General features: G+C 28.4%; 1 protein-coding gene across 1 annotated transcript; it reads left to right on the top strand.

Moving 5' to 3' along the window:
* The first annotated feature begins 1,760 nt into the window (after positions 1-1,760).
* LOC116766545 (uncharacterized) lies at positions 1,761-16,025 on the top strand. Its single transcript, XM_032656434.2, has 7 exons — positions 1,761-1,892; positions 2,700-2,798; positions 8,004-8,091; positions 12,987-13,072; positions 13,538-13,645; positions 14,789-14,848; positions 15,017-16,025. The coding sequence occupies exons 2-7, from the start codon at positions 2,700-2,702 to the stop codon at positions 15,101-15,103; spliced, it is 528 nt and encodes a 175-aa protein (XP_032512325.1). The 5' UTR covers positions 1,761-1,892; the 3' UTR covers positions 15,104-16,025.
* The last annotated feature ends 7,796 nt before the right edge of the window (positions 16,026-23,821 follow it).

The raw sequence follows: 23,821 nt of genomic DNA, 5'->3' as shown, positions 1-23,821 counted from the left end.
GGATATGCATAAAACATACGAAATGTCTAGAACAACGTGGTTATGGTCCAAAATACTATTCTCCGTACACCTTCAAAACATTCCGTGTTGTGTCTTTGCTAACGTAACAAAGCGACACCGACATTGATTGTTTATTATTTATTAATAATAACATATTATATTTGAATATCTTTACAGATAAATAAAATTTAAAAGTTTTTTTATAATACTAAAATACTCATTTTTTACTAAATATGGAAAAATGTACCATATATAAATATATATACCTATGATGCATGTACTTAAATAAGATTTAATTTTTATTGTTTTTCTGACTGTTGTTTTCTTTATTTCAGCTAATATCTGAAACGGATGCCTCAAATTACTTAGTACTTAAACTGATAAGAATAGCCACTTTTATTTTACAAATGTTTTTTAATTATGTTAATAAAAATTAAATAACTCTTTCATTATATTATAAGTATTTCATTTTGTAGCTAAAGATTAATATTTTTTTTTATTAAATTAATATATATGTATATTCATATTCAGGAAAAAAAATTTTTTTTTTAATGCAAATGTGTAATTGCTATTAAAAAAGTATGCTTTAGATTGAATAATAGATTAAAAAAATGTGTCGAATTCCCGAGGATAACTTGGACTAAGAATAATGTGGACACTTTTTAAAGTGAATAAAAAATGATGTGTATAATCATTATGACATTGTCAAATGACAATGTTATGTGCAAAAGTATAATAACTTACTAAATTAAGTTAACAATATTGGAAAGGTAAACGAAAGGTAAACGTGCAAAAAAAAAATATTAAAAATAAACATTTTATGTATTCTTGTTCATCTCCTCTGTCCGTAATCACTTTTGCTGTAAAGTAATCGGAACGTCGGGAGTATGTAGTTAAGAAAATAAAAAAAAGCGTAGTAAATCCGAAAACAGTAGTTTTATGTTAATTAAATGAATTCTCGCGAAAGTCTTAGATCTAAAGGTATATAATTTAGAAAGTCAATTTACCCATCATTTAATTACAAAATAGCAATAGGTTTTTCAACAACAGTATATCAAAGCTATTTAATAAAACGATGTTGTTGGAAAATACAATTACTGCGGTGATTTAAATAATTGTTGTTATAGTATTGTAAGTTACATTTATTCACGTAAATTAAATTATTATATAAAATTAATGGTATAGATTTAAGCTACGTCCATTTTACCTTATAGTTTCTGATACTAATTGTTATGAACATTACATTAAAAAATTAAGTTATTTTTTTTATAATTTACGTGTTTACATTTTTTTCATAAGATTGGTCAGAATCAAAATTTATAAAACCTTCAATAGCTTCATGAGTAAATGTAATAAGTAATGGAAGATTTTAAATCTTCTGTCACATAGGGAATAAAAAACAGTTAGGAAAAAACATATTAGTATATAATTATAGGATCAAAACCAGGACGCAAGGAGATAAAAGTATTTGGTAAGAAAAGATTGTAGCGAAAGTTACAAAGAAAATTAAAATGATATGAACGTTATAAATTTCACTACTGTGGCGAGTCTGAAAACGTTGCTTAATGTCTAATCTGTGATAATATTTTACCTTGTTAAAAGTTTGACGTCCTAAAATAAGCACTTAGACTTGAAGGCCTAAATAATTTTAAGCTGCAAATATTTTATAAGTTACTGATATTCAGAGCATTTTACTAGAGCTTGCCTTTATTACAATGTAGCGTTTGTAACTAGCCTTCAGTCTTGTTTCAGTTGGAAGGCATCCGCGGCCGCAGACGCACGTCCGCCGGAGACTGTGTACGCGTATATTTTTTACAGTATAAATAAGTGAGTGGTAGCCCTATTATGATATATGATTTAGAAAAATTTACAAAGTCAACATTAAGACAAAGGTATGCTATTACTTTGTTATAAGTTATATTTTGTATAAAAAGTTTCAAAAGGTTTTTACTCAGTATTTTTTATATATTATAATGATGTAAATAACTGTAAATATATGTTATTTTTATTACAAATAGAACGTATAATATTTCAAATTTGAGTTTATCATTGTTTTAATAAAATACGTGAATTTGACAATAGTCCTCCTAAAGTACAAGCAATAGTGTTTCAGCATTTTTAATTCGAAACCATTATCTATATTTTGATTACGCTAATATCTATAAATATCAATAAAAAAATCCTAATTACGTAAAATACAAACATCAGTTATCATGAGAGCAGATGCTTCAGTTTTTTTTATCTAAGAAGTACTTCCATCTTAAATAATCTTAAAAAAGATCTAATGTTTCAAAAACACAACTGATACAAAGTCAATTATAAAATATTTTCACTTACCGAGAGTTAATAAAGCATTTCAGGAATAATATAAGTCAAAAAAGCTATAAAAAAATTTGAGATTACTTTTGATTAAATCAAATATCTCCTTAAAGGAAGTGGGATAAAAAAAATTAACACCTACATTATTTATTAATTCTCAAATTTCTAGCCCTCAGCTCGATATAATATATACGTCTATTGAGTTTTAAATCGTGAAAGCTAGAATACTTTTTTTTTAAAACCTAACTTGATTATATTAAGAGGAACGTTCTTTATTTCTATTTCTCTTCTTCTCACAGACACATTCTTTATAAAGAATAATCAGAAGTAGTATATGCATTGTTTTATTTAGTAGTAATATTATTTTTTTCTTTTGACAGATGAAAGCGTGGACGGCGCACGACCCAGATACAACACTGTCATGCTGCAGAACATTGCACGTAAAACATGCTGCATATGCAAGTGCACTATACACATTGGTAATTATTATTCAACATATTTTACTGATGAGTGTTCGTGTTGTAAATTTCTAAACATAATTTAATCATAAGGTGATTGTATAAAGATTTTACGCATACTTTTTACAATTAATCTTGTACAAATAGGCGTAGCATAAATTTTAATAAATTAGTAGGAAGGTCACGAAGATATTATTCAAATTTACGAAAAAGTTTCCTTTGTCAAGTCTTGACAAAGTAATTTTATTAAAATATTCAAAATCATCTGTAAAAATTTTATCAGCTTTACATTTTGTCTTAGTTCAATTCTTAAACAACAATATAAAACAACTGATTAATTTTTAACGAATGTTAATAAATCACCCGTCTAAACTTTTTACATTATGGAGTTATTTTTTATATAACCTTTAATATTGTATCAAATTATTTTCATTAAAAAATAAACGAATCTCTTATTATTTCTTGAACCATGAAGCAAAATTTGAAACAGTATCGAAAATAATGAATTTATGAAAGAGTGAAAAATTAAATAAACATAAATTTAGTTATTTCAATGAAAATGCCTAAAATGTATAATATATGTACGTATAAGTGTAGCTAAGTCATTAGAGGCGAGGATAATAAAAGTCATGGAGACAAGAAAGATGTCTGAATAAATAACAAAAATCAAATTCCTACTAAAGTCTCAAAGAGAAAATCGGTGCGCTCTGAGTTTAATAAAGATAATCATTTAGTATATTTGAAATGTTTGCCTAAAACCTAAAATAATCATTAAGATATAATACCGTGTGATATTTCTGAGAACTATTAAAAAAATATATTATTAAAAAAATTGCTGTTAATTTTTCCCAGATGAAGATCAAAGTTATGAAATAAATTTTCACTAATTTCATTATTACATACGACTGAAGACAGTTTTCATTTTCAGTTTTTTCTTTTATATAAGAAGTATATATGTATATATAAAAAAACAGTTTCAAAGATGATATATATGTATTTCTTTAATGATCCAGCACTAAACAATTGATTTCAGTTTATTCAAATATAAATATCTTTCTAATTGAAAAAAAGATTCATTATAAAGGTAAAAGGACATGATTCTTTTTACCTAAAAAATTACACAAAGGTTTTATCATAGACGCTATGTTAAAACTTATAAATAATTTCACATAAGTTAAACTAACAAAGGGCAAAGCTTCTATATAATTTATATTTAGGATAATATAATACAGTTTTGTTTATATATTATGTGAAAAAAATAAGCTATTTGTGTCTTCACTGGACACAAAAGCTTACGTAATTTTTTTTTATTGTTGTTAATAATAGAGGTATTTTCTGAACGTTAAATTATAAACACAATCAAAAGTCTTATTTGTGTAGGATAAAGGTTACGAAGCATAGAGCGTGAACTAAGGGCGTTGTTTATTTATGTGGAAAACCAAATACATGTGGATATATGCAGGTCAATGACAAACATTATAGCAAATAGGTGCAAACATAAATAATATAGTACATTTGTGGTATTAGGTCTGTGATCGGAGATATGTCTCTCCTTTTTGTTTTGAAAGACGCCCTAACTTTTTTTATTTAAGAACTTCTGCGTTCAGCCAAGTTGTTGAAATATGATATTTGAATTTTAATAACCTTCTATATCTCACACAAACGATTTAATGTAACTTACTATTTTTTGCTATGTTCAATACTAAAAGAATATATTTTTAATATAAAATTGTTAGATAAGTATTACGTAGTAATATTATATTATTAGATAAACGATATTTGTTTCGGCTAAAAAAGAAATAACTTCTCATCAAAGAAACTGCTAACTTTAAAATAATTATGAAATTAACAAAACAATTTTTAATTAAACTTGAAATATTTGTTAAGAATATGAATACACAGGCTATTTTCAACAGACTCAGGACGTCCACGGAAATTATTATAAACCCCCATATAATGTTACTTGCTTGTCTTTAGATAATTCAATGTATATGTATATGAAAAATCCTCACCTTAAAACATTTATACGGATTGGTCTTTCATTTAACAAGCTAAAATTATAATTATTGATTAATCTTTGTTTATTTTATTGGGTTTCTTAAATAAACTTAACTTTTGTAATACAAAATGTGAAGAGGAAATAAAAAAACAGAATACGACATATGTATGGGGAGTGTGATGTGTACAGCCTTTGGAAGTCCCATTTAAAAAAATTCTATCAAGCGTTATAGTATTGAATTTTGCTTTCGATAAACGATAGTAGACTTTGCCATCGTTCTTAAGTACTTGTGTTATATTCTGTAACAGTAATTGGATTTCGTTGTAAATTTTGTTAGTGTTTTGGTAAAAAGACATATATATTTTTATCATGATCATGGTCTCATAGAATTTTAGTTTTTTTGTATTATATAAACCATTTTTATGTAATAGAATGAATTTTTCTATTATATAAAAATGATCCTCGCCATTTTTCTGTTCAGCGGACGTTTTGCCGTGGTTTCATTTCATTTTTGTTTATTTTAAGCCTTCGCTTCAATGACCGTCTTGAAGTATTGTTATTAATAGTTGGAAAGGAATCGTATCGTTTCTTCGGTCTTTGGTAAGCTTTCATCAGCATATTATATTGATGTGATTTTTTAGACTACTTTTTTTTTTTAAATAAAATTAAATATCTTTGCTGAACACTGATTTTTTTACGTTTGTTTAATTTTAAATAGAGGTGACTTTTATAAAAAATTTAAGAAAACCGAAAGATACTAAGAATTCGCAGTATGACATACGAAGTATTTATAAGGCTTAAAAAACCAGTTTAAAATACCGACATGTTCTTTCTTAAGGGATCTCTCATGACGTGGTCTGTTTATCTCTTATTTGAATAAAATTAAAAAATATAACGAATACATTTAAAAACACAAACACATTTAATACTACAATAATAGATTCTAAAGCTGCTTATATATCGACTTAAAAAAATATTTTATTCTTATAATAAAATAGACAGTTAACAACAAAAGATTCGTCGTCAGTAAACAAGCAAATATTTTTGTTACAAAACGAATTGAAACTGAAATTATATTGGTTTCTTTTACGCTTTGATCTTTGAAATCATGGTTCAATTGAATTTGCTTTCTGCAAAAGCAATTTTAACAATGAAAAGCATTATGTGCTTTAGATTGTATATAGAATATAATATAATTTTTTTATCTTAAAAATAATTTTATAATTTTAAGAAAGAAAAGTTTTTATCTAGAAAAACGAATTGCATTTTTCTTAGTAATTATTTTTTTATTAATCATACAATTGCATTTTTCAATTTAGTCATATTATCTATTATGTATACATTTGTTACCTATCTTTTTATTTTATCTTTTTCGTAAAGCGTTCGAGATATGAAAATAAGTATCATGTTACCGTAACTAATGTAACCACACATTTCTTCAAAAATGTCACTGGGCTTACGTAGTAAAATTAAATGTTTTCTGACGAGTAATCCTGTTGTGGAACTAAGTTGACGTTTTTATATCTCTCTGGTTTTCCTTTTTGGTCCCTCAAGTAAGTTAAAAGCGTTAGCCATAAAATGTTTACTAGAACGTATTTCGTCTTCCATTTTCTTATTCTTGTGTCGTAAAGTGGAAAGATGTTTGAATAAAAGAGAAATATATAAAACAAATCATAGTTATATTCACAAAATAATTTCAGCATCCAATAAAAAAGATTAAATTCAATACTTGCTACGTATGGATTCACTGAACTCTTGATATAGTGCTATTTGAAGCAAGTACTAGTAAGTAAAGATTATAACAACTGTTTTCGGTGCCGGTGCCAGTAAACCCTTGGATTAAAAGTATTTTTTATTTCAAGGACATCATATCTTTTTAACACAAAATAAGGCTTTTGTTTTTTGTTAAATGTCTATGTTAAATTATTGTTACACTTTTCACCCAAATGATTTCCGCACACTTTCCTGTAAGAGAGGAAGTTTAGTAACACAGTAAAGGAAGTATATATATATAATGAGAGTTATATTATTTTTTTAGATTCTCTTAAAATTCTCTTTACTAATAAAGCAGACTTTAAGGAACGTTGGTCGGTGTGTATAGTTTCACTTAAAAATATAACTATGCTTGTTTTATGTTGTTATTTATAGCTTAAAGTTTTATGTTTTTTTTAAGATTCAACATAAACTTTTATTAATTATGTATTAGAAAGTTTGTATATAATAACTCGTTATATTATTGAAAAATCAGTAACAATTATACATTTGATAAAGGTTGCTTATGTCTGGCAATCTCTAAAGTCATAGCCTTATGTCTTATGGATAGGTTATCCCGGAACCCCAGCTACAGAATTCTCTATCCTATCTTCCTTTTGCAGCTACAATTTCCATTTAATGACATATTATTGAACTTTATGTTTTAATCGATTAATCGATACTTTGAATTCCTTTAGAGGACAAAATCTGCTGTGAGGGTGCATATTAAACATTTTGGTTTAAGCCTCATCGATATGTCTCAGTAGCAAGATAATCAAGGCTCAGGAGCAGAACCTCGAGATGATTAATTATTTCAAATTGTGAAGTTGAATTTGATGGAACGATTAATGAAAACTACCATGAATTTGCGGATATATGGCATAAAAGGAGAATTTATAGCTTATTTATATAACAGCCAAGATGCGATGATGAAAATGTTAGAGATATAACTACATTAAATATTTGCAATAGCAATAGAATCGGAGTCGTGTTTATTGCATACATATATGAGAGACTCCGTGATAGAAGTTATAAGAATTAATGACGGAGGGATGGTGATTGTTGTAAAATTGGATTGAATTATCTTGGAGTTTACAATGCGTGTCAGTTAATTATTTATTTTTAAAATTTTAATTTAAATATTAGCTCGAATTTGATTTTATATGAAGAACATATAGAAACAAGGCACGAAATCAAAGGTCACTGACGTCAGACACTATTTGGTTCACTTGCTAAAAATGTTTGATGAACAAAATAATTTCTTTCTTAGTTATTATTTATCTAAGTGGAATCTCAACCATACTACCATTATTACATCATAGGCTAAGAAGAGAAGGGTTTTGGAACTTAAAGATATTTCTAAGCTTTCCAAATAATTCTTCTCTCAGGGCAGGAAGAATAAATGAGGATTTTTGTTCAAAATCCTTCAAAGAATTATAATGCATTTAATTCAAAAAAGCTTGTCTTTGTTTCAGAACATATCCATATTGGTGGTACTATTATACAGCTGGAGAATTGGTGTCAACGCGAAAAGATATAAAGAACTTGACGACGTATACTACGGTGAGCTGTATTTAGATTTGTTTAGTATTTAGTATTGTTTCTTGCTGAAAACTATAGGTATCCTGAAAAACATTTTTTTTACTGACCATCAAAGAATATTGATATCTAAATAAAACTATGTAATATTTTCGCATGTACTACGTGTTTTTATAATTTCAAATAACATACAGTTTCGGTTACTTTGAAGAAACCGTGATCACGTATACAAACTCGATGTGGCTTGTCATAGAGTGGACAGCCAAAGAGGGGCATCGATATAAGGGCAAAAAAACCACGTCTCGGTGAGCTTTAAAGTCACCAGTGCGTGAACACACAATGAACAAACCAGGCTACTACATTTGGTTTGATAAACCAGAGATTCTAGCTCGTGAAGAAAAATACACACTAAGACTAATCCACGAGGCTATTGAAATAAAAAAAAAAAACATATCAATTTTAATAGAGAAGATTCCTGGATGGATGGATGACTTTCCTACATCTGGGACCCTCTCAAAAAAAAATTTTATAATCCCATGTCTGTAACCATACTGCAAGACCTCGAGAAACAGTAAGCGCATTCTGCAGACATCTCGAGTGGTTCGCCAGGAAATTAAGAAATCGTTTGCGGTAGTTGACAAATAACAAGATCAACTGACAACTGAAACCTCGGGAGTATTTAGTTTTAAATATTAGTTTTATTTAAATGAGTACTCGCGAAATTCTTAGATTTAAATGAAATTGATATAATCATTTCCTAAATATTTGTTAGGGATTTATGGCATTTAAGTTGGGTTTTCAATTGATGTGGGAATCGCGAAGTAAAAAAATCATCTCGAGTTACGCATTTTGAAACCATTTTTTTGGACTAATATTTAGTATTACTGTAGGAAGAGTAGCAAAATTTAAAAGAAACATTTTAGTATTATCAAGTCTTGACGGAGATTGTGAAGTTTTAGTGTCGACTCGCTGTAGATTATATGGATTTAAGCAAGTTTCAAATTTTATAAAATGATATTTTACTTACTTTCATATTTATAACTCTAGTTAAACTCTAGTCTACTACAAGGATAATAGATAACTAGTTATGATTTAACTTGCTATCTTTTGTGTATGTTTTTAAACTTACTTAAATTTTGCTTCCAGCTGGACGTCGGGTATCAATATTTTGACTAATTTGACTTTTTATTTGTGTTGGTAGTGTAAGAGACCCCATGGTTCACTGGATTTAAGCTCAAATGATTTAATCCCTGAGCTTTTCTAGTGATATATAAAAATTATATTCATTCAAGTTGATATTTTAAGAATGTGTTAGAATTTGATTTAAAAAATAATTGACATTCACCAGTGACTATAAAATGGAAACAATAATATTTATAAGCAAATAGTGGTACAGAAATACGGAGCAGGAAAATAGTATATCGAATTCTTAATCTTTTATCATGTTTGTATGTATATTTTATTAGATATTTATTAATTCGCTTTGAGATTTAGCCTTTCTATAATACATGCCGTTACAAAGGCATTTCAATCTTTCATATTTTCCTACAATCTGTGATTTGCTATTAATTTTATAAAAATGTAAAGTTCTATCGAACTTATTAATTCCTACATGTCAAGTGAATAAATTAATGGTTTAGTAAATTATTTAAACAAAAAGACATTTTCGTTTATTTCGAAATAATCTGGAGATCCGTTTGTTTATGCAAATAAGTAATTCGGAATCATTTTTATGAAGTTATAAAATAATATACTTAGAAAGTCTGTCGAAATTGCACGTCTTACCCATTTCGCTGTCTTTGGAAGCAATAAATTTTCCTATTATAATTTAAACACCTTTAAAATTATCGTATAAGACAGAAAACACGTGTATTTGTATTTAAAGGTGGGGAGGATTTGAGATGTTATAGGATTTTAAATAAACTTTGTTGAACAAGTTCGGGTCTTGTCAAGAACAAATACATCAGAGATTTAGGGTAAGATCCATTCTTGATAAATTGATAAAGAGCCTCGTGGGGTATTTGTTATTGACATGCTTATCAAATTATTTGTGGGGTTAACTAAGAATTGTATAGATTTTTAGTTATATCTAAGAATCCAGAGACTAGAGACTGTTAAACCCAGCTATATTTTAGAATCCTATAACATGAAAAACTACTTTTATAATACTTTAACACTATTATTTAATATTTCAGAATGAAAGTTGTTTTTAATTTTTTGTTATCTGTTATTAAAATATTTTAACACAAATTTTCAATATTAATGTTTTTTGAGGTATAGAAAGGTTAAATGTTACTTTCAATCAAAATAGAACAAGAGTTTTAGATAATTTTTTTTATAGTTTTTAATTGTTTTTCCGCATCTGATAGTTTATAAAAACCTAAATCAGATGAATTTTCCGGGCTAATGCGAAAAACAACGAATTGATTAAGAAGAAATTCAAATTAAAAGACTATTTATTAACTGATATTAAATTTGGTCAACTTTTCATCAAAAGTGTTCTTCAGAAAGCGTAATTTAAATTGGATATAATTTTTGTTAAAAATAACCCGATCTTAGAGATACTTGTGATGATCTTGAGAAAGTTACAGTGGTATTTATTAAGATTTTAGAATTGAGAACATTCTAGTTCTAGAACTTTATATTAAATGAGTAAACACACTACATTTATATTAAATAAGTACAAAAAATATTTATTTATTGCTTTTCGCGATCTTTTCCAGGCAACCTTATTTATATAGGATGAAAATTATAGAAAATGTTGCATACAAAAATTTTATTTGACTTCAGTACAGTAAAAGTATTAAGTTATAAAAATAATAATAAGAACAATAAATTCCTACATACTTACTGGTCTGAAAAGTTTTCGACCTTAACCATAAGATGGTAGCACTATGGTAGTAAGATGGTAGTAAGTAAAAGCTACTGAATTTCGTTTGTTCATCTGTTGACTGTTACTCGCCAAAGTTTCAGCCATTTTGGACGCGCAGTTTTTATGTGACAGTCGTTTGAGTGGGTTGATGTGATTTTTTTTTGTCAAAATGGACAAAATCGAGTATCGAGCTGTAATTAGATATTTATTTTTGAAAGGCAATACGCCCTCACAAATAAAAGATGAGTTGGATTCTTTGTATGGGGACTCTGCACCATTGTTTACCACAGTAAAATTTTGGACTGCTGAATTTAAACGTGGCCGTAAGAGCTTGGGAGACGATGAACGTTCGAGACGTCCAAAAACTGCAACTACCGACGAAAACATCGCCAAAATTCATCAAATAGTGCTAGACGACCGCCGAATTATAGTGAGAGAGATAGCAGAGGTTATAAATATCTCAAAAGAACGTATTTATCATATTAAATGAACATTTACATATGAGAAAGCTTGCCGCGCGTTGGGTGCCGCGTTGCTCACGTTAGACCAAAATCGTGTTCGAATGAACATTTCTAACTCTCTTTAGGCGCAGTCTGGACGAAATAAATCCGAGTTTTGGCGCAGATTTATTACTGTAGATGAAACTTGGATGAAACAGTGGACTGCAAAAGGGGGGACCGGATCCAAAAAAGCAAAAACTGTTTTTTCGACTGGGAAAGTGATGGCGACTGTTTTTTTTTGGGATAGTCATGGAGTTATTTTAATGGATTATCTTACCATACCAAAAGGTAAAACCATTACAGGGAAATACTATTCATCATTACTTGACAAGCTGAAGGTAGAACTTGCGAAAAACGGTCACATTTGCAGAAAAGAAGATTTTGTTTCCCAAAGACAACGCACCGTCTTACACAAAGATTTTCGTCCAATGAGGAGGCAATTACCTCCCAACAATTATTTTGCAGAGAAAAATGCCGAGTACTATTTGGAGGGATAACGGAGATGGGAGAATCGCTGAGAGAAGTGTATAGATTTACAAGGAGACTATGTTGAAAAATAAAAAGTTCTGAAAAAATGTCTTGTATCTTTGTTGGGTCAGAAACTTTTCAGACCACCCTCGTACATATCCATAACAATATTGGTTTTTACAAGGAGTTGAAAGATTATTAGGGTTATAATATATATAAAAATAATTAAACCTACATAAAGCTGATAAATGAATGAAAGAAGCCAAAAATTGGGATTACCTAATGTTTTAAGCTATTTTGTTTTTTTTTTTTATTATTTGTATTTTGCTCTAGCACATTATGATGTATACAGCATACTATAAAAACAGTTAAGCCGAATTTTACAAGTCGTTTAAAAGTAAGTTGCATGCCTAAAATAATATATATACAAATTCTGGTTTTCAAGCACTTAGTGACAAGGAAATAATAGGTGCAGTAAAATGGAAAGGCATGAGCATGACACGTTTCCATCTTAAAATAATGTTGAAAATACCAACGTTTAGTATTTTTTCATTATACGAGTATAACTCCAAAGTACAATATAAAACAAAATTTTAAACGATGTTATAACAGGATAAATTTAATTCGAAAATCACACAGACACTACAAGTCAAGATTCTGAAGTAATTAGTTGATTTTAAGTAAGAATTTAAAGGTTTTTACGATTTATTTTATGTTGAGAAAACCTTTTTTAATTACTCTTATTAGTGATCCAAGCTATTGTTAAAACAGACGGTTGACTAGCAATTTGTTAAAGTATCTACTCTAATCCTGCTATATATTTCCTCGACCCAGCAAGTACTTACGATATCGATGTGATCGATTTCCCTCGATTTGTTTGTTCACTTCAAAATCGATTACGTGCTCCTGGTAACAGACGTAGTAAAAATCTTGTTTGCCTAGTCTTGGAATTCACCAAGCTTAATAGAATTACGTTCTGTATCATTAAGGAAAAACTATTGACATTCCGAGTAAATTACATTTAAGTTTGACTTCACTATCAAACTTGGTATTGACGTATAGTTGAATGTTTGTTTCAGGTGTACAGATAGCATATTTTGCGATAATAGGAACACAAATGTTTATGATCGTCCTCAGTATATTTCTTTTCTACGGAATTTACAAGGTGAATATCATTTAGAATTTATTAACATAATATATTTAAAAAAAGCACTTACTGATACAGTTTGTTGGCATACAGAAGCAAGTGTGTTAGCTTTTATGAGAGGTCTTTACTTCATTTAATAACTTTATCAGTATTATAGCTGTTATAAAGTGCTTATCTCAAGATCGTTTGTAAAATTCATGTGCTCTGAGACGAAATGTCAAAATATTTAATAGGTTAAATGTTTTATGTCGATTTAGTTATATTCTCAAGTGACAATGAGCTATCACGATGATTACAACATAAATAACAGATTATAAATTACAGTATATATAAAACATTTGTTCAGAATTGGACTAGAATTATTTAAAAATTTAAATCTTAGCACAGTTTAAATTGAATGTTATTGCAATAATAACGTCACAGATTGTTTTAATTTCTACTATTTTTATTTTGTAGATATTATAATAGTTGAGTGAATTTCAGGAGAATGTGGCCTTTCTTGTGCCTTGGGTAGTTGGCTGCATGACGTTTATGGCGTTAGAGGCGATGGCTATGGTATATTCTAATATACTTCGAGATCACGTCAATAAGGTAAATACATTTCTGTTACCAAATTACACTTCTAGTATTTTTTTTTTTATTCCAAAACTTACATTAAATTTGTACTCTAGAAATATTTTGCTGTTTTGGATTTAGTTTGCTTTATACATAAACATAAATATAAAGAATATTATGTATCTTTTTATTATAATGAAGTAATTTTGAGGCTGACGATGATCATTTAATGAAGCCTTATTTAATACAATTTTAGTGTCAGAATAACTGTCAGTAATATTCTATAATTATTATAATTATGAGCGGTGTTAAAATAAACCACAATTGATTAATAAAATTAATAACTTAATATCACAAAAATAAAAATAAATTGAATAAATTGTTTTATACTTTAAGATTTTAGGATTTTTTCGCAAACCAGTTATTTGTATAAGTGTCTTTGATTCACTATCGGTTCCAAAATGTATCGACTATGGTACGTCTTCACTGTTATTTGTCATACACCGGTTTATTGAAGTAATTGTAAAGAGGATATAACACTATATTTAATATTATACTTACAATGTAAAATAACAATTCATTAAACAGTCAGCGAAATCAAATGTTCATTGTTTTGTAAGTCGTTTTCATGTATTTGGTCTGTATATTGTATATTAACTAATTGAATATGACATGGCACAAATTGCTTGACGCGATAAGCTAAGTATCGATCAGATTCTTATCCTTGAAACTTGGATAAGTGCTTGTAATTCCACTTATGTGTTGCTATACAAGATTTACATTCGGTTAATGATGGGCGTAATTGTTATAGCGTGCAACATCATTGACTTATAAAACATTATTTTTGTAACGATTACAAGATTATAATGAATGTGTTGTATTCCCTCATTTTATTTAAATAATATTACAGATTGCATTCATTAATTGCAAATGAATATTAAATTATGTATGAATGTAAAAAATTCATAAACATTAGTATCTCTTGAATGGAATATTAGTAAAAATCTTTTCTTTATCTAGTGCTTTTTTGTGCATAAAGTATAACTCCATAGAAATGTATTTTAAAACAGTCTTCCATAACATAAAAAATGGGGGAATAATAAAATATAATATTGATTTAGAATAGACAAATTATTTTATGTGAAACATATTATTATTGAACTTTATTATTTGTTGTAGCAATTCGACGCGATGTGTAAAGCAGAGATATCATTTTTAATGCCAAGAATACTTTTGAATGTAAGTAAACAACAATTTCGGGATTTTCATTCCTCCGGATATTTTCTTTATAGCCATTGTTCCATTTACATAATTTCAATGTATCTACAACATTTTAAGTGTTATTTGATAACAGACGTAAAATAATATACTTGTGACATATAACAATTAAATACATTTATTTCTCAGTGTCTATGTATATGGTGTGTTTTGCGGCTGTATCATCTTCTGAGAGCTGGAGTCACGTGGAAGGGTTCCGCAGCGATAGAACTGTGACTAATGCGAAATCCCCCCACTGAGGACACACCACCCAATCAAACCACTCCTTGCGAAACTAGTCTCCTACTCGGCGGAGCTGAAAGTGACACCGACGCCAGTCTTCATTCCCTATGAAAGCTCCTAGATATTTGAAGCAAAAATCGTTAGTACCATTCTTATAAGAATGTCATTTGTTTATTTGATATTTGTAAAAATATTTTATATCACAAACACATCAACGCCAACTGTATCAACATTATTATATAGTCATGTATATTAGACTACTGTAAATACAATGTACAAATGTTACATTGTCCGTAACGATACTGTAAGGAATATGACAAAAATAAGGACGTACAGACATAATTTCACTGTTTTTTTTTAAATATTAAAAAGCTTGTATTTATTTAAGGCAATGTAAATATTAGCTTTGTAGAAATATGTAAATATTAATAGAATACGTAAATCAGCACTGTTATATTGTTGCAAGGAAATAAAACATGCGTATATCAGTATATTTTATTATGATCAAATTATAATTATAATTTATCAATTATATGGGGTGAAATTGAAAACAGTCACCAAACTACAGAGTACACACACATAGTAATAGTAATTTGTTATAAAAAATACATTCCCATTTTCATTTTTAATAGAGAAAAATTTAAATTAATTTTAGGAGTATGACGTTTACAAACATATATCGTAAACCTTTTAACTTTTACGTATTCTTGATATTTTAAGACAGTTATATGTGTAATGAAAAGAAAAGAAATAAAATAATGATTGTGTAATATTCAAAATGTGACTTTAAAACGTGACCGAGTTGTTTGAAATTAAATGTTATTTAAAACATATTCATTTGTAATAGAAACCTGATTAATATCACCCTATATAACGTATCCTATGTTTAAAGTGTGTAATAAAAGTATTCAATGTTCTTACTGACTTTTATTTTTTTATTATTTACTTTTATGGCATATTTTGTACCTAAAGTAAGCAAATGAGAAGAATTTATTGCGGTCGAAAATATAGGAGAAATTTATGTAGAAAAAGATCGTCACTTCCCTTGTCATACGAGAATTTACGCTTTTAATTTTCTTTAAAATAATTTTTTTGCAGTTTCGTTTACCAAGACATATATCATTTTTGTAAAAGAACCATATATTATGAAGCAGAGGGCAAAAGATTGTACCATAGACAAGCGCGCATATTATGTATGTATTGTGTAAGGTCTCAAATATTCCGTCATTATACAAATGATACTGTTTCCTTATTTCTATAGTAAGAATATAGAGAGGGAACATTAAATAAAAATAAGTGAATATTTTTTGTGCATAATGAAAAGTAACAATTTGAAACCAGTGAAAATCTTCCTAAACGCATAAAAATATATCAGTCAATTTCAAATATTAATGTTGGTACTTTCAATATTAAGATAATGACAGCAGTCTATGTGTAGTTTATTTACTCACAATGGAACACTGGACAATTATTTCCTGTGGCTTCAAAAGTATTGGGGTTAATGAAACGAGACATGTGCTATTACGACCACCCTATAAAAAATATAGAGCATTTTATTGCACTCGTACGAGTACATTAATGAGACATGTTGTTTAAAATCCTACAAATTAGTTTATTATAATAGGAAAAGAGAAAATTTTATTCGTAAAAGAAAATACTCTTATATAATTTTCGCAGATGTAAATATACATGTTAAATATAAAGATATAAAGTTTTTCTTTAACATATTAAATTTAATACGGTCAACCTACAAAAAGCTTCAAGGACAAGTTTTTAACAAGAATGTTGCTAACGAATAGGGATTGCCGGAGATCTTTAAGTTTAAGCCCTCAAAGACCGGACAACTGCAGCTCTATTAAGGTACCTTAAGACCCTTTGTCGTAACCAACTCAAGGCAGAAAATCGGGTCTGGGAACTCAGATAATGATTTGCTGAATCACAATCGCGTAAAAGTATGGTTAGAACTCGAGACTAAGTAAAAAAAAATTGAAAAACCTTTTTGATGGAGAAAACAAATATTAAAATAACAATTTAGTGTTTCTATTAAAACATCTTATGTACATTGACTTTATATAACAGTAAGGAATTGAAAAATCACTATTTGTCTGGGAATTAAATCCATTTGTATATTTTTTTGGAATATAATATTTGTATAATTGAAGTGACTACATAAAGATATGTTTGTATTCTTAATATAATGTGTAATTTCATAAACATCACTATCACAAAAAAATTGCAACTAAATTTATCTGTCTTTTCATATATTTGTCCGACATTCTTAAATTAAAAAAAATATATCATGGAAAGTTAGGACTGGTTTAACGAGAGTTCTTTTTTAATTCGATTGGACAGTGTTGTCTATGTTTCTATCTGATGCTAAATGGGAATAAAGCTGCAATTGATGAACGCACTATCTTAGTAATAGCCCTGCCTTAAAGACACTTAAATTATTAAAGAGGTTCTAATCCTTTGTTGCGTGTATGAGGAAGGAAAAGTGTATCGTTTCGTAGATACGAATTAGGCCTAAACGGGAAGAAGACGAGGAATACAACTGGTCATCTGATAATCAATGGGGGAATGGGGAATTAAATCTTGAAATGATCACCCACACTCTCTGGGGTGTATCCCTTAAGATATGAAGAGGCTAGCTTTAAAGGGATGATGCTCTATATCAAAACACACAAATCTACAGTTATATGTATCAAATTATATTTTATAATAGTTAAAAGATCTAATAGGAACACAAAACATAGAAAACTTTCTAATTCGAACCGTAAATAACTGGTATAAAAGGTAACATATATTTATTCAAAGTTTGTTCTTCTAACTCTACAGTAATATTTTTTCGTATAGTGGTGTGAAAAGTAATTGTAATATTCTTTTTATGACGTGTTTACTACTTTCGTACGCGTTGTTATGCTTTCCATTATGCGACTTAATTTTAATATTTCCTACTACTTATTTTTTTTGTTTTTATGTTTGGATCTAAACTGTTGTAAAGCTGAAAAAAATTGCATACATTAACCAGTAACTGGTATAAACAGGAATCATTATCGACTTATAATAAATCGGGAATCAGAGTCGAAAGGAAAATGCGGAAATTGTTGAAAGACCAGGCAAATTTATGATATTAATATTAATGAAAACCTGATCGAAAGTATTATAGAATTACGAGATAATGAGATTAAAAAAGCGTTGTACGTCACTGTATACCATATGTGGGTCTAATTTAAGGGTAAAGAATAAAATTATTTATATATACTTACTTCAATTAATAACACGTTATAAACATTAGTGTTATGATATAAATATTGTTGAATAATAAACATAAACTATTGCTTTGTCCATCTTAATACATCAATAATACGTTGAATTTAATGTGTAGTAAAATCGAATGATATGATTTGAAAAATAAATAATATTTTTTTTAATACTAAGCAAACACGATACATTCAAATGAAGGCAACATCACTGCCAATTACACGTGTGGCCCCTGGTAATGTAATTGGTATTTTGTTGACACGCAAGGCATTACAGAGATTAGAGAATAAATCATTAATCATTGTCCTGGTTTTTTTTTTTTATATTGCTTGTATTTATTTGTATGTTGGCATATTGTTCACTGTCACATAAAATATAATGATAAAGTAGTCGAGTTTTATAGAACGTGACGTACCTCTTGCTTAAATAACGTCTTGAGCAAACATAAGAATTAAATTTTACATCTGCAAATTATATTTAACACAGCTTATTACATCTTTAAATTTTTAATATGAATGTTTCATTTTCATTATTGTCTTGAATTTATTTCCGTTCACAATCTTATGTTCTTAAGTTTCTTTAAATATTTTAAAATATGCCAACCATTTTCTCCACTATCTCCAACACTAATTCATTTGCAAGTCCACCTACTTAATGTACTCCCGCGGGACACTTGGCAAATGTTTGCTATCGCTTCAAAGGAATTAGAATTGGGTTAATGACATAGGTTGGTCCTTGCTTCATAGGAAACAATGAAAGAAAGTTCAGTTTGTTTTCATTGAAACATTTTACTTTGAGAAGCATATTTTTCACAACAGTTTTGTAACCCCGGATGTAATTAATATCCATTTTGTATTTTATTTAAGACTAGAATAGTAGTCAAATATAATGTTTTTATTTGGAAAATGATAAATATTATAAATGAGAAGGTTAATCAATGTGAATATATATATTTAAATTATTATTGATGATTGACGAATGGTTTAAATAATTGATGAATGCCACCATTTACAATGACAAAGACAGAAAGTGAAAGGAAATTATTTCGGAATTGTCTTTTACATTATAATTAACAATCTTTAACACTCCTCTTTCAGTAAGCAAGAAGACTACTTTCACCCGGTTTCTCCCTTTAATGGGATGAATGACCTCATCAATATTTTGGTAAATTTGTTGACAAAAGACAGATATTTATTTCAAAGGACACCTAAAACTTGTCGTTGATTAAAACAAAAAGGTATACTCCAAAATGCTCGTTCAATTGTGTATTAATTAACACTTTTCAAGTATTAAAATCATCTTGACATTTATTGAATTTGTTTTGGTCACTGAAAACAGAGTTTATATAAGATATTTTATTTTATTGATACGATTTATATTCTAAATTTTAAATTTGGGCTGTTCAATGATATTATTAAATCATTGAATAAGAAACAATCTGCACAATTATTTATATAACATTTGTATAAATATAATAAATATTTTTTTAACTAAATATTAAATATCGTCTATAAAATATTCGAAATCCAGCCATTTGCCTATAATCATTCTGCTATATATTTGTCTTAAGTTGTCTAGTTGTGAAAAAAGTGTTAAGTTAGTTGTCACAGAGAAAAAATGTTGCTGAAAAGGAAACCGTTAATATTATTTTTAACTATATTTGTTGAAAAATCTCAATATCGACTACTTATTATTTTGTCAACTCATGTGTTCTATGCTTTAGATTATGCAGCAAGCCTTAGCTATTAAGCCAATATAGCAGATAAAAAATACAAAAATACTGAAATTGTATACATGTTCAATAGGTTGTGTAGAATTTTGCTTGAAAGACAGGAATTCTGGTTTCAAAGTCAGATAATGTATTTGTATTATTTTTTTATGTAATACGAAATATTTTAGAATACACATCTACAATTTCATATTTTATTCCTAACAATAAAAGACTACTGTACGCTTATCTTCTGTGAAAGGATGGTACTTCCCCGGTTGAATCAGCCCGTTTTAGTAGTAACTTGACCACAGCTGGGCTCTACCACCGCTATAATATTGTTCTTATACTATAAGCCTAAAATAAAGTGTACCATCTTTTCTTGAATGCACAGAAATACTTTTAAAAATTTATTAGATGATGATTTATAATATGCTAGAAGCCAGCCCCGACTTCGCATGGACTCTTTACAAAAAATATAAATTTTGAGAATTTTTAAACTTATTTTATAATAAATTTGAAATGGTACGCCCGATTTAAATGATTTAAAAAGTAATTTACAAATTCTGATGTAGACTTAATATCGTATTTATGTTCATAGCTTTCCAATAAACGCTTTAGGAATGCCAATGTTTAAAAGTTGTAAAATGGAATTAGTATGTTATCCTTAAAAGATAGACGTATGCCATCGCCGACTTTTCTGTAGACCTATATAAAATACATAATTCCACCACACATTGCTATGTCATATCTCAAAGGGTTTTGGCAGCGTTTTCGTTAAAAGCTGACAGACAGCTCATTTTAAACAAATATCGTTAATATACACACAAATCAATACAAAACCTTAACAATTTATATATAAAAAACCTTTCTCGAGAATCACGCTATTGAGTGGTGAAAACCGCTTGATAATTGGTGCAGTAGTTTTTCTGTTTATTGCGAACAGATGGACAGACAGACGCGGCTGGGTACTTTATTTTATAATATGTATAGATAGAATAGATTGTATCCTTACGAAAAAAATTTAGATATTTTTTTTTCTATTTGTTCATTCATACCATAAGGTATATCTTTTAATATATAGTATAGTAATGCCAATTACTATACTATATATTTAAAGATGATATAAAATAGAAAATTTAATAAAGCAAATTTTTCTATCAGTAAAAATTATGCCATGTACGTAAAACTGATAACTCTTAAATGAGTTGTATAAAAACTGAATAGTTTTAAGAAATCTTATGTTTATGAATATTTTTTTCGTAGTTTAAGGTCATCTGTCCGATAACAATTAGCTTAGAGTGCTGTCCTACTTGCTTGCAATACCTCACGGCTGGGTGTAATCTTTGGATTGCAAAATTTGAAAATATATCCAGTGGTATATTTTATCACCGTTCTTAGTGACCAAATAGCAAAAGTCGTAGAATAATATATAGTAATAGAATTAAATGTAAATAATTATGGTAATAGAAATCATTCTTTACTTTTTTAATACACAATTGTTGTACCTATAAATAGTAAAAAACGAAAAAGTTAAGAAAAAATTCAAAATTTATAAATTTAAATGATGAATATAAAAATAAGGGGAATTGATTACAAATAATATAGTTGTTACTAATGTCATGAGATCTAAGACTTTCGCGAGTATTCATTTAAATTAAACTAATATTTTGTCGGATTACTACGCGTATTTTACTATTTTAAAATTACATACTCCCGACGTTTCGGTTCCTTTGCAACAACCGTAATCATAGACAGACGAGATTTGAATGTGTGTTTTGTTATTTTTCATCAACCACCAACGATTTCTTCATTTTCTAGATTGCCGCTCTGGATGCCGGCAGAATGCGCTTACGGTGTCACGAGGTCCTACGGTGTGGTCACGGACATGGGATTTTATGTTTTTCAAGAGGGGATCCTAGATGTTAGATAGAGTCCAGCCATCTTCTCTATTGAAATTGGGATGTTTTTTTAATTTCAATAGCCTCCCGGATGAACCTCAATATGTATCTATCTTCACGAGCGACGATTTGTGGTTTGTTAACCCCGATTGTATTGGCTTGGTTTGTTCAAAGTATGTTCACACTGTGCTGACTTTGACGCGCACCTATTTTTGATGTCTGATATATATTCCTTAACCCTTGTAGCGATGCTACTCTTTGTCTGTCCAATGTTTGACAAGCCATTAGATGGTCAGCATCACAAAGGTATTATGCACTGTGTAATAAAGATTTCCAACGGTAGCTAACTGGATAGGGTGGTGGTGTGAGTTACCATTGAGATACCTATCCGTGATCACGGTTAATAGTATGAAGTTTTCAAAATAATAAAAGTAGAGTATGTAGTTTTTAAAATAATAAAATACGCGTAGTAATCCTAAAAATATTAGTGGCATCTTACTAATGCCATCCAATTTAAAAACAATTTTTATATCCCTTGTGTCAATAAAAAACTAATTGAACTTACGATTAAAATATAATTATTTTTAAAAATAACTTAATAAGAATCCTAAGTGATAGATATATATATTTACATTAAACAAATCCATTGTGAAAGTCAATTCCTTCTTCATTATATTCTTCTGGTCGAAAAAATTTATAAATTGTCTTAAGATTTAATATTACTTTAACAAATGGCCCAAAAAATATTTATTTTCTTTAAGATATCCTTTAATTAAACTAAGCTTACGCTTTGATAACATTTTTTTTAGATGATTAATCAATATTTGAACGTGTTGGTAAACGAAATTAAAGGCTTATTAATTGTTCTTTTTTTTCAATCATTTTCTAACTGTCAATCTTTAGTATGAAGAGAAAAAACGTAATTAAATAGGGCTTAGTAGGGGTTCGAAACTGAAAAGGAAAAAATATAATATAAAGATAAAATTACTTATTTAAAAGAAGATTAAGGAACAAATGAAGAAATATGCACTAGTGAGGTTAAGGTAATATTAAAAAAAAAACTCAGGTCATCTTTGCAACCATTGTTTGCAGTACATGTCGAGAACAATCCCATTTAGTACCTTTAGGAATTAAGTTAGTATTTTCATAGTCGAATAGGTAAAGTCAACAAGTCACATATGAACCTTTATCAAAGAAAAATACTGTAAAGCAACAAATATATCTGACAATGAGCCGTCTATCGTGAACATCGGATACAAGGAAAACTTACATTTAATATATGTAGGAGTTCAAGGATTGTATAAATTCAGCTGTAAAAGATAAGGTTTTTAGCTTTTTGTTTAGTATACAGACATCAAAATTTTACACCTCGTATAACATTGTCATACAAATATAAAAAATTTATATAGTAAGGTAAAGAGTTTAAAGACATTTTTTTACGGAGTAGTAGTTAATAGAGACTATCAAACTTAGCAAGAAATCGTTTCTAATTGAGTCCTAACATGGATTCTAAAGCAAATGTTGAAAATCTTTTTCTACCACTAATAGGTAGAAAGAGATAAGTAAAATTGTAGGGAATATGTATTTAGTATCTAAATTCCAAAGTCTATGTCTAAAGCAAAATATATAAACATGTCTCCCAGACAAATTTTACCTTAAGGCAGCCCTTTTGTATCTCGAAGATTGATGTTAAGTTAAAAATCACTTTACCCTTCGTCCTGAAAATCTCAATAGTTTTTGAGATTAAATTTTACAACAATTACAATACTGACTTTTGAGGTGATCAAGTGGTATAAGTATTAATACTATAAAAATTTAGTCTTCTTCATATAATATGCCTCG

This window comes from Danaus plexippus, chromosome 15 (assembly GCF_018135715.1).
Source record: "Danaus plexippus chromosome 15, MEX_DaPlex, whole genome shotgun sequence".
NCBI lineage: Eukaryota > Metazoa > Arthropoda > Insecta > Lepidoptera > Nymphalidae > Danaus > Danaus plexippus.
This window is presented reverse-complemented; position numbering and strand designations above follow the sequence as displayed.